This window comes from Anomaloglossus baeobatrachus, chromosome 2 (assembly GCF_048569485.1).
Source record: "Anomaloglossus baeobatrachus isolate aAnoBae1 chromosome 2, aAnoBae1.hap1, whole genome shotgun sequence".
NCBI classification, from domain to species: Eukaryota; Metazoa; Chordata; class Amphibia; order Anura; family Aromobatidae; genus Anomaloglossus; species Anomaloglossus baeobatrachus.
In genome coordinates this window covers 501,609,324-501,622,699 of record NC_134354.1, presented here as the reverse complement: position 1 = coordinate 501,622,699, position 13,376 = coordinate 501,609,324, and the positions used below count along the sequence as shown (strand labels likewise).

At 39.8% G+C, this 13,376-nt stretch overlaps 1 protein-coding gene across 8 annotated transcripts in view; it reads left to right on the top strand.

Annotated features, from left to right (window-relative positions):
* DMD (dystrophin) overlaps positions 1–13,376 on the top strand; it is a 4,177,531-nt gene that overhangs the window by 1,328,394 nt on the left and 2,835,761 nt on the right. For all 8 annotated transcript variants that reach the window (XM_075336500.1, XM_075336497.1, XM_075336505.1 and 5 more), the window contains 2 exons: positions 2,218–2,406; positions 8,991–9,172. In XM_075336500.1, coding sequence (XP_075192615.1) covers positions 2,218–2,406; positions 8,991–9,172 — 371 coding nt within the window. The remainder of the gene's footprint in view (positions 1–2,217; positions 2,407–8,990; positions 9,173–13,376) is intronic.

Sequence of the window (13,376 nt, the reverse complement as noted above, 5' to 3'; positions counted from 1 at the left end):
TTAACATTTCTACCTTTGAAACCCAGAGACGGGTCGAATGACCTGAAGGATTTTAGCTAACTTCCTATAATCACCGTCTTTTGTTCTGTAATTAAGGCCATTACTGTCGCACCACAGGAGGTTGTTGTTTTCCATTGAGTTTAGCCATTTAGTTTCTAGTTAGTTCTATTCAGTATATTGTATGTCATTTGACCCCCTTTCGGAACTTCAGGGGGGAGCTCGAAATTTCTGGGACTTCTGGTGTTAAGAGCTGCTCTGGCGACTAAGTAAACGCCGCATGCTGCTCTGAGCACGTTATTCAAAGACACCAGAAATGCAGTCATGCACCTTCCTACAGGCTGTGCCCATACTATTTCTGCCTTTTCCCATCCATGTCAGCCTTTTCCTTAGTCATCACAGCTCGCTGTTAGGTCCAACATGAAATTATTCGAGTTTCCCATAGACTTACATTGCGCATTGAATATTCGCGAATAATCGAATAGTGCCGACCTATTCGTCGGTTATTCATCGAAGTGAATATTTTGGTATTCCATCATCCCTAATTATTACCCTTTTGATTGCCTGTGTAACCTCAAAAATGCACATAATTCATTAAGTGGTGTGAATCTCTAGATGAAATTAGTACAATATACTACATCAAGGCCTTTATTAATACTTATGTGACAACTCAGCGTCATGACTGAATAATACAAATTTTGCATTGGAGCACTGGGTAAAATCCCTCTGCTGCCACCAGTTGTTGAGACACAAGGGCAGAGGTGCTGTTGTCCACTGGCTTGAATGTCTTTACAAAGACTGCACAGACCCTTGCAAATCTCACTCAATGCCTGTACTCCTTCCCAGTGGGAGAACATTACTCAGACAAAACAAGGTGATGGCACCACACTCTATTAAAAATTTATTAGGTTATCAACCAACAACAGTATATAGCACATTCCCAGCAGAGATTTGCAATGGTGCAAGTGATAGTCTCACCCTTTTGCTGGCTCACCTGAGATTAGAACCCCTGCAACTTTGGGGCATCAAGGCAAACTACCCCAGCCAGCACCACCCGACTATTAGCAGACACCCACTGAGAGGAGGTAGCGGCAAGCTTAGGAAGCCAACTAAGCACAGTGAGGTGTGTGACCAGCTGACCGGATAATCCCAACCTGGGTTCTTCAAATTAATTTGTGGACTCAGTGTTGGTAAGTGGAGCAATTCTGTAATCCACCTGCCAGAACTGAGGTCACGGAGCTGAAGTCCTGTAGAATCACACTGGTGACCGGAGCAGCCTATTTTTATATCCCTGTGCTCCCATTTCAGGGCAATGTGTCCCAGACCATGGAGGAAAGATAAACATGAATGTTAACTCAGTTAACAGTGTTTGCTAGTTCAATTGGACTGTGTAATAGTCCTCCAAATGATGCAAACTAGTACAATACAGGAGACTGATTCATTTCAGCAGGCATTCCACAAATTAGCATACAAAATGGGGCACAGCACAGTCTCAGTAGGAAACAATCGCTCATGTCCCTTGACTTATTGAACAAAGGAATAGTAGGTCTGGCATAATTAAGAATAATTCACACAAGTGGCCAGATTGACGCTGAGTCATCAACTGGTGTGCGCAATTTTAGTCCTTATAAATAGGCCTCATAGTGTATACAATGGTTACCTATAGCAGATAAACTTACAGTTGGCAAAAGAAGCTTGCCTTTATATTGTGAGCTATAAGAGAAGAGTGGGGAAAAGACCACGGGGTAGGAAGATATTCCTCTCTTTGCAGCTTTCTCATTACAGTCCTTTAGTTTTTTTCTTTGCACTGAAAAAGCTTCATGCAATGATGAATCCCAGATGTATCCGTTATTAGAGCTTTAGAAGTAGCATCAAATAAAAGATGGATTTAAGTATATCTCTGTTTATCAAGCACAACTTATTTTGCCTGTCTCCAGGTTCTCAATTCAAATCCATTACCAACATATCATACAGATAAATCCACAGGGGGAAAAAGCAATATCAGATAATGTAACACAGAGCAAAAAAAGTTTTTTTGAACAATTTTTCACTTTTCAACATTGTATAATGTAGAAAGTCGAGCAAAACCTTCCATTAACCAACTTTTTTTTTGTTTGCTGTGGTTATAAAAAACTATGGACAAGTATAGTTATAAATATACAGTTATTGTAGAGAAAAAAAGAAACCATATGTATTTTTTTTTCATTATTGTCCCTGCAGAGAATGGAAGGCTTGGATGACAGACCATTCAGCAAATTAGTAATGGAACCGAGATCGGATTTAGAAAGTTATCAGTCATCACTGGAACAAGTGCTTACTTGGCTTCTTTCTGCAGAAGATGTTTTACAATGTCAAGGGCCAATATCTTACAATGTAGAAGGAGTAAAAGAACAATTTCATTCTCATGAGGTAAGTAGATGTCCGGCATAGCAAGTTAATATAGTTTTATCCCTTATAATAGTATTATAATGTTAAATAGTCATTTATTTAACAAACTAATGTTAAAAATACACTTTTCAATATTTGGGTTTTTTACTAGGGATGATTGAACACTTTGATTATTCGGCTTCGTGAATATTTTCTGAATACCTTGTCGCTATTCGACTATTCGATGCGCAATGTAAGTCTATGGGAAGCCCGAATAGTTTCCAATAATTGTTATTCGGGTTTCCCATGGACTTAGATTGCGCATCGAATATTCGCGAATAGTCGAATAGCGGCAAGGTATTCGGAAAATATTCGCGAAGCCGAATAATCAAAGTATTCGGTCATCCCTATTTCTTTCACTAAAAAGAAAAGAAGAGAAAGGAAAGCAAAAGTAGGGAAATGAATAAAATAAAATAAAATAAATTATGATGATAGATAGTTGATAGATAGATAGATAGATAGATAGATAGATACTGTATATAGATAGATAGTTGCTACAAATACTACAGACCTACTCTGTTTCTAACCTTCTATATTTGAAAATGTCAAGAAAGTCTTTCATGAATATGTCACAGTATGTGTGATATTCCTTGAAAATGTCAGTTTTGTCAGAGCTACTACAAGACTGCAGCTGTATAATTGTGCCACTTTTCAAACATCTCTTTATAATCATTTTCTCTACCATATTTTCAATTTTTTTTAATAAGGTGAATATTCTGTTCTAGCTACAGCGCAAATAAATGCATTTTGTAATCTGTGAGAACATATATTGAGATGCTGATGTTTAAAGGGTCATCAGGATTAGGATGCTTTCAGAAGTGCTGTTTTGATGCAATTTTTAAAACCCCAACAAGGAGTATATTAAAAAATAGATGAAAATGTGAATCTTTCCTACATCTCCCCCTTACTTTACCATCTACAGTACTGCATAAAATGCATAAAAAATGAAAATTATCTTCCCAGTATAGCAGAGTTAGTACACTTTACTGAAGATTTTCACTCTAAAGCGGGCTTTACACGCTACGAGATCGCTACAGCGATCTCGTTGGGGTCACGGATTTTGTGACGCACATCCGGCTGCTGTAGCAATCTCGTTGTGTGTGACTCCTAGGAGTGATTTTGGATTGTTGCAAAAACGTCCAAAATCGCTCCTCGACATGGGGGTCCTCTCCCAATTATCGCTGCTGTCGCTTGGGTGAAGTTGATCCTCGTTCCTGTGGCAGCACACATCGCTACATGTGACGCTGCAGGAACGAGGAACCTCTCCTTACCTGCCACACGCCAGCAATGAGGAAGGAAGAAGGTGGGCGGGATGTTCGTCCCGATCATCTCCGCCCCTCCGCTTTGATTGGGCGGCTGCTTAGTGACGTCACTGTGACGCCGAGCGAACCGCCCTCTTAGAAAGGAGGCGGTTCGCCGGTCACAGCGATGTCGCCGATCAGGTAAGTACATGTGATGCTGCCGTAGCGAACATTATCGCTATGGCAGCGTCACACGTACTTACCTGATCTTCACATATCGGCAAACGATAGGGGCGGGTGCTATCACGCTCGCCATCGCTATCATCGGCTAGCAATCTCGTAGCGTGTAAAGCCACCCTTAGGCTATGTTCGCACTTTGCGTTTCCACCTGCGTTTCAGCTGCTTTTTAGGTCCGTTTTGAACTACACCGTTTTGATGCCAAAAGGCATGCGTTTTGATTTTCCATCAAAGTCAATGGAAAATGGGGATTTCTAGTCCGCACTTAGCGTTTCCAAACGCAGCGTTTAATTTGCATAATTTGTGGCAAAAACCATGCGTTCAAAGAAGCAGCATGTCAATTGTTTTTGCCATTTGGGCTGCGTTTTGATAACATTGAAGTCAATGAGAAGTTGTAGAAAGAAAGCAAAATCCAAATTTCAGCATTTTACATGCTTTTTACCTGCAGATAGAATGCGATTTGGAGTACATAAACACATGCTTTTCTGACTTCAAAATAATGGAATAATATATCCCTTTACACACACACATAGTCCGAAAAATAAATTAACGGAAATTATTTGATTATTGATATTTTAGCCAAAAATAGTATAAAACCGCTATAATTTTATTAAAAACAACTATTTTTGTAATGATTTTATAAATTAAATTTGTTTTATTTTTTTTCCCCTTTATTCTTAGCATTTGTATTTTAAAACTTTATTTAGGTGTGTCTTTGTTTTCAAAACACATCTGAGTTTGGGCAATGGAAAAGCAGGTAAATAGCGCTAAAAACGCAGCAAAAACGCGGTAAGTACGCATGCGTTTTTAGCGCTATTTTGTGGTCAAAAGCAACTTTGGCAAAATCAATTACTACCAGAGGATGCGTTTTGACATGCGTTTAGGACGACACAAAGTGCGGACATAGCCTTATACTAAACTGGCATGTTTTCCCCTCAAGCTGTTACAATTATCAATTCCTACAGATGAGCCTCTTTCAATAATTATCCAGTTCACATTCAAATATTATTATTATTGTTTTTATTATTTATTATTATTATAGCGCCACTTATTCCATGGCACTTTACATGTAGAAAGGGATACACATAGTAGGGACAAGTACAATAATCGTAAACAAACCAAGGCACAGACCGGTACGGGTGTAGAGAGCTCCCTGCCCGTAAGGGCTCACAGTCTAAATACAAGTTTTACTGTTACAGCAAAATTTAAAAATCCTATTTTTTAGTGACTTTGAGGGTCTTAGATGTCAAAAAACCCTAAATACTGTAAGATGCCATTTTAAAAACTGTACCCCTCATAGTATTAAAAACCACAATCAGGAAATTTGTTCATCCTTCAGGTGCTTATCAAGGATACTGTGCAAGCTGCCAAAATAGCAGAATACCCCTATAAGGGACCTCATGTGGGAAACTACACCCCTCAAGGAATTTATCAATGAGTGTACTGAGCACCTTGAACTCACGGGTGTTTCAAGGAATTGTGCAACATTAGCCTATGGAAATATAAAAAAAAAAAATTGTTTCCACTAAAATGTTGTTTCAGCCCCAAGTTTTTGATTTTCAAAAGGACTATTAGGAGAAAATGGACTGCAGAATTTGTTACCCAGTTTCTCCTGAGTACGTTAATATTCTATATATATATATATAACAGAAATTACTTTTCAGGCACACTACAAGGCTCAGAAAGAATGGTTTCTAGATGCCATGTCACACTGGCAGAAACCCTCAGGTGTCAGAACAGGAGAAACCTACATACGCGAACCAATTTTACAAACGATACCCTTCAATGAATTTATCCAGGGGTGCAGTGAGCTTCTTGACATGACAGATGTGTCAGAAAATGTTATATTATTGGGTGGTGAAAAAAAAAATTACATTTTTACCACTAAAATGTTGTTTTAGCCTCAAGATTTTAATTTTTAAAAGGGCTTAGAGGAATTTTTCGGTTGTTTATGTTGTTTGTTTTTTATATCTTTGTTAAAAATGTAACTTTTTTTAACTTTCTCTCTATGGGACTTCAACTTTTTTTTCTCCGACCTCTTATCTAATAGACGTGCTGCAATGCATTAGAGCTCTCAGAATTACACTGGCAGAACACTTTTTAAACCATGTTCCTGGCATGGTCAAAGAGATCACCATAGCTAGCAGACCCGAAATACATTATATGACCTACAATTGCCATGGCAACGACCTAATCCCCTTCATCACATCGCTTATCAGGTGTAAGAGGGAGCCCACTTATTATTATTTATTATTATAGCGCCATCAATTCCATGGCGCTTTATATGTGAAAGGGGTATATATAATAGGGAAAGTACAATAATCATAAACAATACAAGACACAGACTGGTACAGGAGGATAGAGGTCCCTGCCCACGAGGACTCACAGTCTACAAGGGATAGGTGAGGATACAGTAGGTGAGGGAACAGCTGATTGTGTGGCGCTGCATCAGACTGAGGGTTCGGCAGGTTGTAGGCTTGTCGGAAGAGGTGGGTCTTCAGGTTCCTTACTCTCTAAATCTTCTAAATGCTGCAAATGCTATAGATCATGGCAAAGATGGTTAACCAGCCATCGGTGGTGCAAGAACCTGACCTGTCTATGACAAGCTATTGTCTACGCACACAGCTTATGTGCCCACATGATTGCCACTATCTAACTGTACATCAATTTGTAGGAAAGCCTTCCTGATCATGATGTACAGTGACATCATAGGTTGGAAAGACGTTAAGGCCCCGTCACACACAAGATCGTTTCTATAGTTCTCATCAGTCCTGTTTACACAAAATAATGCTCCACTAAGAGAAATGATTAATGAGTGTTTTGGATGCATAGTTTTAATAAATGAGACCTTAGTGTAATATTTTTTCCTTTAATACGCATTTGAGGTATTTGATTTTTTAGTATTTTAGACAAAACAAGTTGTAAGCTTTAGACAATCTGTTCCTGTTAAAAAAAATTTTTAACTATAAGATAATCCCAGAGCCTCACTGTGATGGGACCACAACAATCATAGGTTATTAGTAGGAAAACCTGATAAGTATCCAATTTGCCTACATAGGTGAAGTTAACTTTTACACTAATTAAAGGGAACGTGACAGCTTCTCTACGGCCTCCAAATAATGACTATGTATTTATTGCTATCTTTATACGGTTGTTAACAAGCACATGTTACTATCTTATTGATTACTGCATATGCCAAAATATTATTTTTTAACTGTTGGGGCAAAATTCTAATTAGTGGTTTCTAGTTATGGGGGTGTTGTATTCTTCAGTTAACCCACCAATCATGTTAAAATGCCCCTGTGGCGATGAGTGACATGATTTGCTAGAACTCTTTTCAACTCTAAGTGGTGATGCAGGACTCAGCCAAGCATTATCACTGGCTCTCGTGTTTGACTGTGGTAACAGCTAAATCACAGTGGGCTAAAGGACCTCTGCTGATGTCATGCCCATGTGACCAGAAGGGGGCAAAGCCTTCACCAACATAGCTGATACCAGGAAGCAATATTATTTTTTTAAGCCCACGTGGTCATGGAGTTCTTTATAATAGAAGCAGGAGTCTGGCGGTAAGACCCCCCAGATGCGGGGTGCAAGGGGGCCAAGCCCCCTTTTCATCATTAAAGTAGACTGGAGGAAACATCAACATGCCCAATAACCACGACGGCCATGCCCACTAATCAATCCGGTCACTCCCATGGTCCTTATAGCCACTGAGATTTAGCCACAACCATTTGTCTGTATCCTATGTTCCTTCTGCCTTTCTGGACATGAGCAGTCCAGTGATTAAGCTGAGGAGAATATATCCAGCTTGCTACACATTGTAAGGGTGGCAGAGATTTGCAACAAAGGGCAGCAGAGTGGCTCTGTGGTTTGCTGTGCAGCCTTGCAGCACTGAGATCTTGGCTTTAAATACCACCAAGTACAATATCTCCAAGGAATATATGTGTTCCCCTCATGTTTGCATAGGTTTCCTCCAGAGTATTCCCACATTCCAAAGAAATACTAATAGGGAATTTAGATTGTGAGCCTCAGTAAGTACAATGATGATAATGTCTGTAAAGCGCTGTGGATGCCTTGTAAGTCAATTTAGTCACATGTACAGGGGTGTGGTAATATAATTAGTCATATGTTCAGTGTGGGGAAAATAATACCCCTCAATTAGTCACCACTAATTAGCATACTGCCAATTCAGTTATAAAATACTTTCTTGGCATATGTATAAATCAGTAGGACAATAAAAAAATGAATTATTAGAAAGGGTGTAATGATAGCAATAAATGCATGTTGGTGGTTTAGGGAGCCTGGGGGAGATTTCAGTCTCATTTTAATCAATGAGTTGTATGTGTAGCACAGCAAAAGATTTGTCTTCCAATTCCATAATAGGGTATATGGTATATATAGCTGGGATATACATCACTCTTTATGTGAATATGGTACCCGGATAGAAGACCCCTTCATGTGTAAATATAGAAATGGAATCTGGCCAACATAATCCTGAAATATGTAATGTTTTGGTCAGCAGGACCTTCTACAGACAGATTGCAGACAGGAAACTATATTAAATAGCGCTATTAGAATAGGGGAGGAAGCCCAGGTGAATGGTGCATAAAGCATATATTTTTTATAGTTGTTTTTTTAAACAAAAAAAATCCTTTTTAAAAACATTTCATTACAGTGCCCTATTTTTTTAATACCAAAATTACATTTTAAAATATTGCGTAACTGCAACATAAGTAATGTTACGCATAGTTCACATTCATGCATATGTGATATTTGTGCTTCACATATCTGTATTCCCTAATAGCCATTCTATTTTGAGTATGGCCTTTATATCTCTTTTTGAGACAGTGAATTCATACACACATATATTATAGAAGAAACTAAAAATGTATTACTAATTCTAATATATTTTTTTTTTAAGTCGATTTAATTAGACATGTGGAAAATTCAGTTTTTTGCTATTTCTTAGTTTAGAAGTTTAGCACCTGAGATAGGTTGGAAATCAGCTTTATATCCTTTCATATAATTATTTTGCAATAAAATTGAACTATTCTCAGTTCCTGTTGTAAACGTTTGCTTCATTTGTAGGGCTTTATGATGGAATTAACATCTCATCAGGGAAATGTTGGAGGAGTTTTGCAATCTGGAAGTCAACTATTGTCTACTGGGAAACTTTCTGATGATGAAGAAAATGAAATCCAGGAACAGTTGAATCTCCTCAATTCACGTTGGGAAAGTCTCAGGTTGTCAAGCATGGAAAGGCAGAGCAAGTGAGTTATAACTTGGTGCTATTCCATAATTTTGTTTTTCCTCCATGCTTTGTACGTAAATTATTTTATCTTAAGCCCGCTTTACACGCTGCAATGTATCTTACAATGTGTCGGCGGGGTCACGTCATAAGTGACACACATCCGGCATCGTAAGGTACATTGCAGTGTGTGACAGGTACGTGCGATTGCGATTGAACGGTAAAACGTTCATCGCATGCACATCGTTCATTTCTCTAGAATTGAAAGTCAGATTGTTCATCGTACCCGGGGTAGCACACATCGTAGTGTGTGACAACCCGGGAAGGATGAGCAGATCTTACCTGTGCAGTAATAACAAGAAGGATTTGCGGGGCACTACAGATCTTACCTGTGTCCTGTGGCTCCCAGCCAGCAATGCGGAAGGAGGTGGGTGGGATGTTTACGTCCCGCTCAGCTCCACCCCTCCGCTTTTATTGTCCGGCTGTCGCGTGACGTCGCTGTGACGTCGAACGTCTCTCCCACTCCAGGAAGTGGACGTTCGCCGCCCACAGCGAGGTCGTATGGACGGGTAAGTATGGGGTTAATAGTTTGTGTGGCACATTCAACAAATTGAACGTGCCGCACATACGATGGGGGCGGTTATGCTGGATCGTAAAGGTGTAAAGCAGGCTTAAAGGCCCCGTCACACTAAGCAACATCGCTAGCAACATCGCTGGTAACGAACAACTTTTGTGACGTTGCTAGTGATGTTGCTGTGTGTGACATCCAGCAACAACCTGGCCCCTGCTGTGAGGTCGTTGGTTGTTGCTGAATGTCCTGGGCCATTTTTTAGTTGTTGCTGTCCTGCTGTGAAGCACAGATCGCTGTGTGTGACAGCGAGACAGCAACAACTAATGTGCAGTGAGCAGGGAGCCAGCTTCTGCTGAGGCTGGTAACTAATGTAAACATCGGGTAACCAAGAAGCCCTGTCCTTGGTTACCCGATATTTACCTTTGATACCAGCCTCCTCCGCTCTCACTGCCTGTGCTGCCGGCTCCTGCTCTGTGCACATGTAGCTGCAGCACACATCAGGTAATTAACCCGATGTGTGCTGTAACTAGGAGAGCAAGGAGCCAGCACTAAGCGGTGTGCGCTGCTCCCTGCTCTGTGCACATTTAGGTGCAGCACACATCAGGCAATTAACCCGATGTGTGCTGTAACTAGGAGAGCAAGGAGCCAGCGCTCAGTGTGCGCTGCTCCCTGCTCTGTGCACATTTAGCTGCAGCACACATCGGGTTAATTAACCTGATGTGTGCTGTAACTAGGAGACTGGGGGCTGGTCACTGGTTGCTGGTGAGCTCACCAGCAACTCGTGTAGCCACGCTCCAGCGATCCCTGCCAGGTCAGGTTGCTGGTGGGATCGCTGGAGCGTCGCAGTGTGACAGCTCACCAGCAACCTCCTAGCAACTTACCAGCGATCCCTATCGTTGTTGGGATCGCTGGTAAGTTGCTTAGTGTGACTGGACCTTTAGTCTAGTGAAAGACTTATCAAAATCTTTATTGGGGAATCAATCATGCAAGAGACAGGGTTTGAGAAAAGTGAATTATCACATTGTTTCCAAAAGTATGGACACAGGAAACAAGTATAAAACAACATTTCTATACAGCTGGGATGTACAGCCAAAGTTACTTAGCCTGTAGAGTTGGCAAAAACTTTGAGGACTAAAGGCCACTTTTCATGCTGCGACATCGCTAGCGATGTTGCAAGTGATCGCACCCGCCCCCGTCATGTGTGTGTCACGGGCAAATCGCTGCCCATGGCGAACAATATCGCTAGTACGCGTCACACGCACATACCTTCCTAACGACGTCGCTGTGGCCGGCGAACAAACTCTTTTTTAAAGGGGAGGTTTGAGCAGCGTCACAGTGACATCACACAGTGGGCCACCAATAGAAGCGGAGGGGCGGAGAGCAGCCGCATTAACGTCACTCCAACCTTGTTGCCGGAGGACGCAGGAACTCTGTTGTTCATCATTCCCGGGGTGTCACTCATAGCGATGTGTGCTGTCTCAGGAACGACAAACAACCTGCGTCCAAAATGAGCAACGATATTTGGGAAAGGAATGACGTGTCAAAAATCGTCGATTTTTGCCGTTTTTTGGATCGTTAGCGGTCGCTCATAGGTGTAACACGCAACGACGTCGCTAACGAGGCCGGATGTCCGTCACGAATTACGTGACCCAAGCAATATCTCGTTAGCGATGTCATTATGTGTAAAGTGGCCTTAACATATGGTACCTACCAAGCACAATGTCTAGTTTGTAGGAAAACTTGTTAATGCATTTCCTATGAAGAAAAAAATAAAAAAAAACAAAACTCAAACATGTACTATAGGAAAAAAATCCTTTCTAGAATGTGTAATGTAAAGACTAAATAGAGTTGGTAGTCAGTAATCATGCAGCTTTTGTATAATACTATAACAGCACTTGATTAACACGTAGAAAAACAATTACAGTACCAATACTTTGATGGGAAAACACTTTTTATATTTAGATTTCTCCTCATACAGTCATATGAAAACGTTTGGGCACCCCTATTAATGTTAATTTTTTTTCTTTATAACAATTTGGGTTTTTGCAACAGCTATTTCAGTTTCATATATCTAATAACTGATGGACTGAGTAATATTTCTGGATTGAAATGAGGTTTATTGTACTAACAGAAAATGTTCAATCCGCATTTAAACAAAATTTGACCTGTGCAAAAGTATGGGCACCCTTATCAATTTCTTGATTTGAACACTCCTAACTACTTTTTAGTGACTTACTAAACCACTAAATTGGTTTTTAAACCTCATTGACCTTTGAACTTCGTAGGCATGTGTATCCAATCATGAGAAAAGGTATTTAAGGTGGCCACTTGCAAGTTGTTCTCCTATTTGAATCTCCTATGAAGAGTGGCATCATGGGCTCCTCAAAACAACTCTCAAATGATCTGAAAACAAAGATTATTTAACATAGTTGTTCAGGGGAAGGATACAAAAAGTTGTCTCAGAGATTTAAACTGTCAGTTTCCACTGTGAGGAACATAGTGTTACGTCACCGCCGGACTCTGCTCCAGCGACTTCTGCTCCGATCACCAGGCGACGCCGTGTTCCTGCCATGGATGGTGCTGGTGATGGGAGAGGAGTCGATGCCAGCGGCATTGCCATTTATCATGCTATGTCTTATTGTAACTTCACAAATTCCATATATGTTCAGATTTCAATTGTTACCTTTATTTAAATAGTAAACAATAAATGGTTATGCTTACTAGTCAAACATTACACCAATATGCTAATTACAATTTACCTATCGGTATTTTTAATTTTGATACCTAGTTCTAAATAAAGGCAGTAATAAAATGTTTTGCTATGATAAATAGATAAATTCTATTTGCATCAGTTTGCTAATCTAATGAGTCACCTATTGTTACACTGCAGGATTTGAAAATTTAACAATGACTAAAATGACAAAGCTATAGAACAAGCAAAATTAATTATCAAATAAAAAGTAAAAACCATGCTACTATTAGCTACAGGCTTTGCTAAGCAATGTGCCATGGGTTTCCTCATCTATAGTTCTCTGATAGATGTATTTTTTATTAAGAATTGTTTGGTGTGTACACAATTATAAGGCAATTTGTATTTTGAATATTAATTTAATTATTAGACAACTACAGTGGTGTCAGACAATACAAAAAGCTGAATATTTAACTCCTTCACCCCCGGGCAATTTTCCGTTTTTCCGTTTGTTTGTTTTTTTGCTCCCCTTCTTCCGAGAGCTATAACTTTTTTATCTTTCCATCAATCTTGTCATATAAGGGCTTGTTTTTTTACGAGACGAGTTGCGCTTGTAAATGAAACCATACGTTTTACCACATAGTGTACTGGAAAACAGCAAAAATATTTAAAGTGCAGAAAATAGTTTTTGGGATATTTTATTCACCATGTTCACTATATGATAAAACTGATGTGTTCGTGTGATGTCTCAGGTCAGTACGAGTTTGTAGACACCAAACATGTATAGTTTTACTTTTATTTAAGGGGTTAAAAAAATGTCCATGTTTGTCCAAAAAGGCGCACTTTTTGCGCCAATTTCTGAAACTTTTATCGTTCTCATTTTTCGGGATCTATAGCTCAGTGATGGCTTATTTTTTGCCTCTTGAGCTGATGTTTTTAACGGTAATATTATTGTGCAGATGGTAT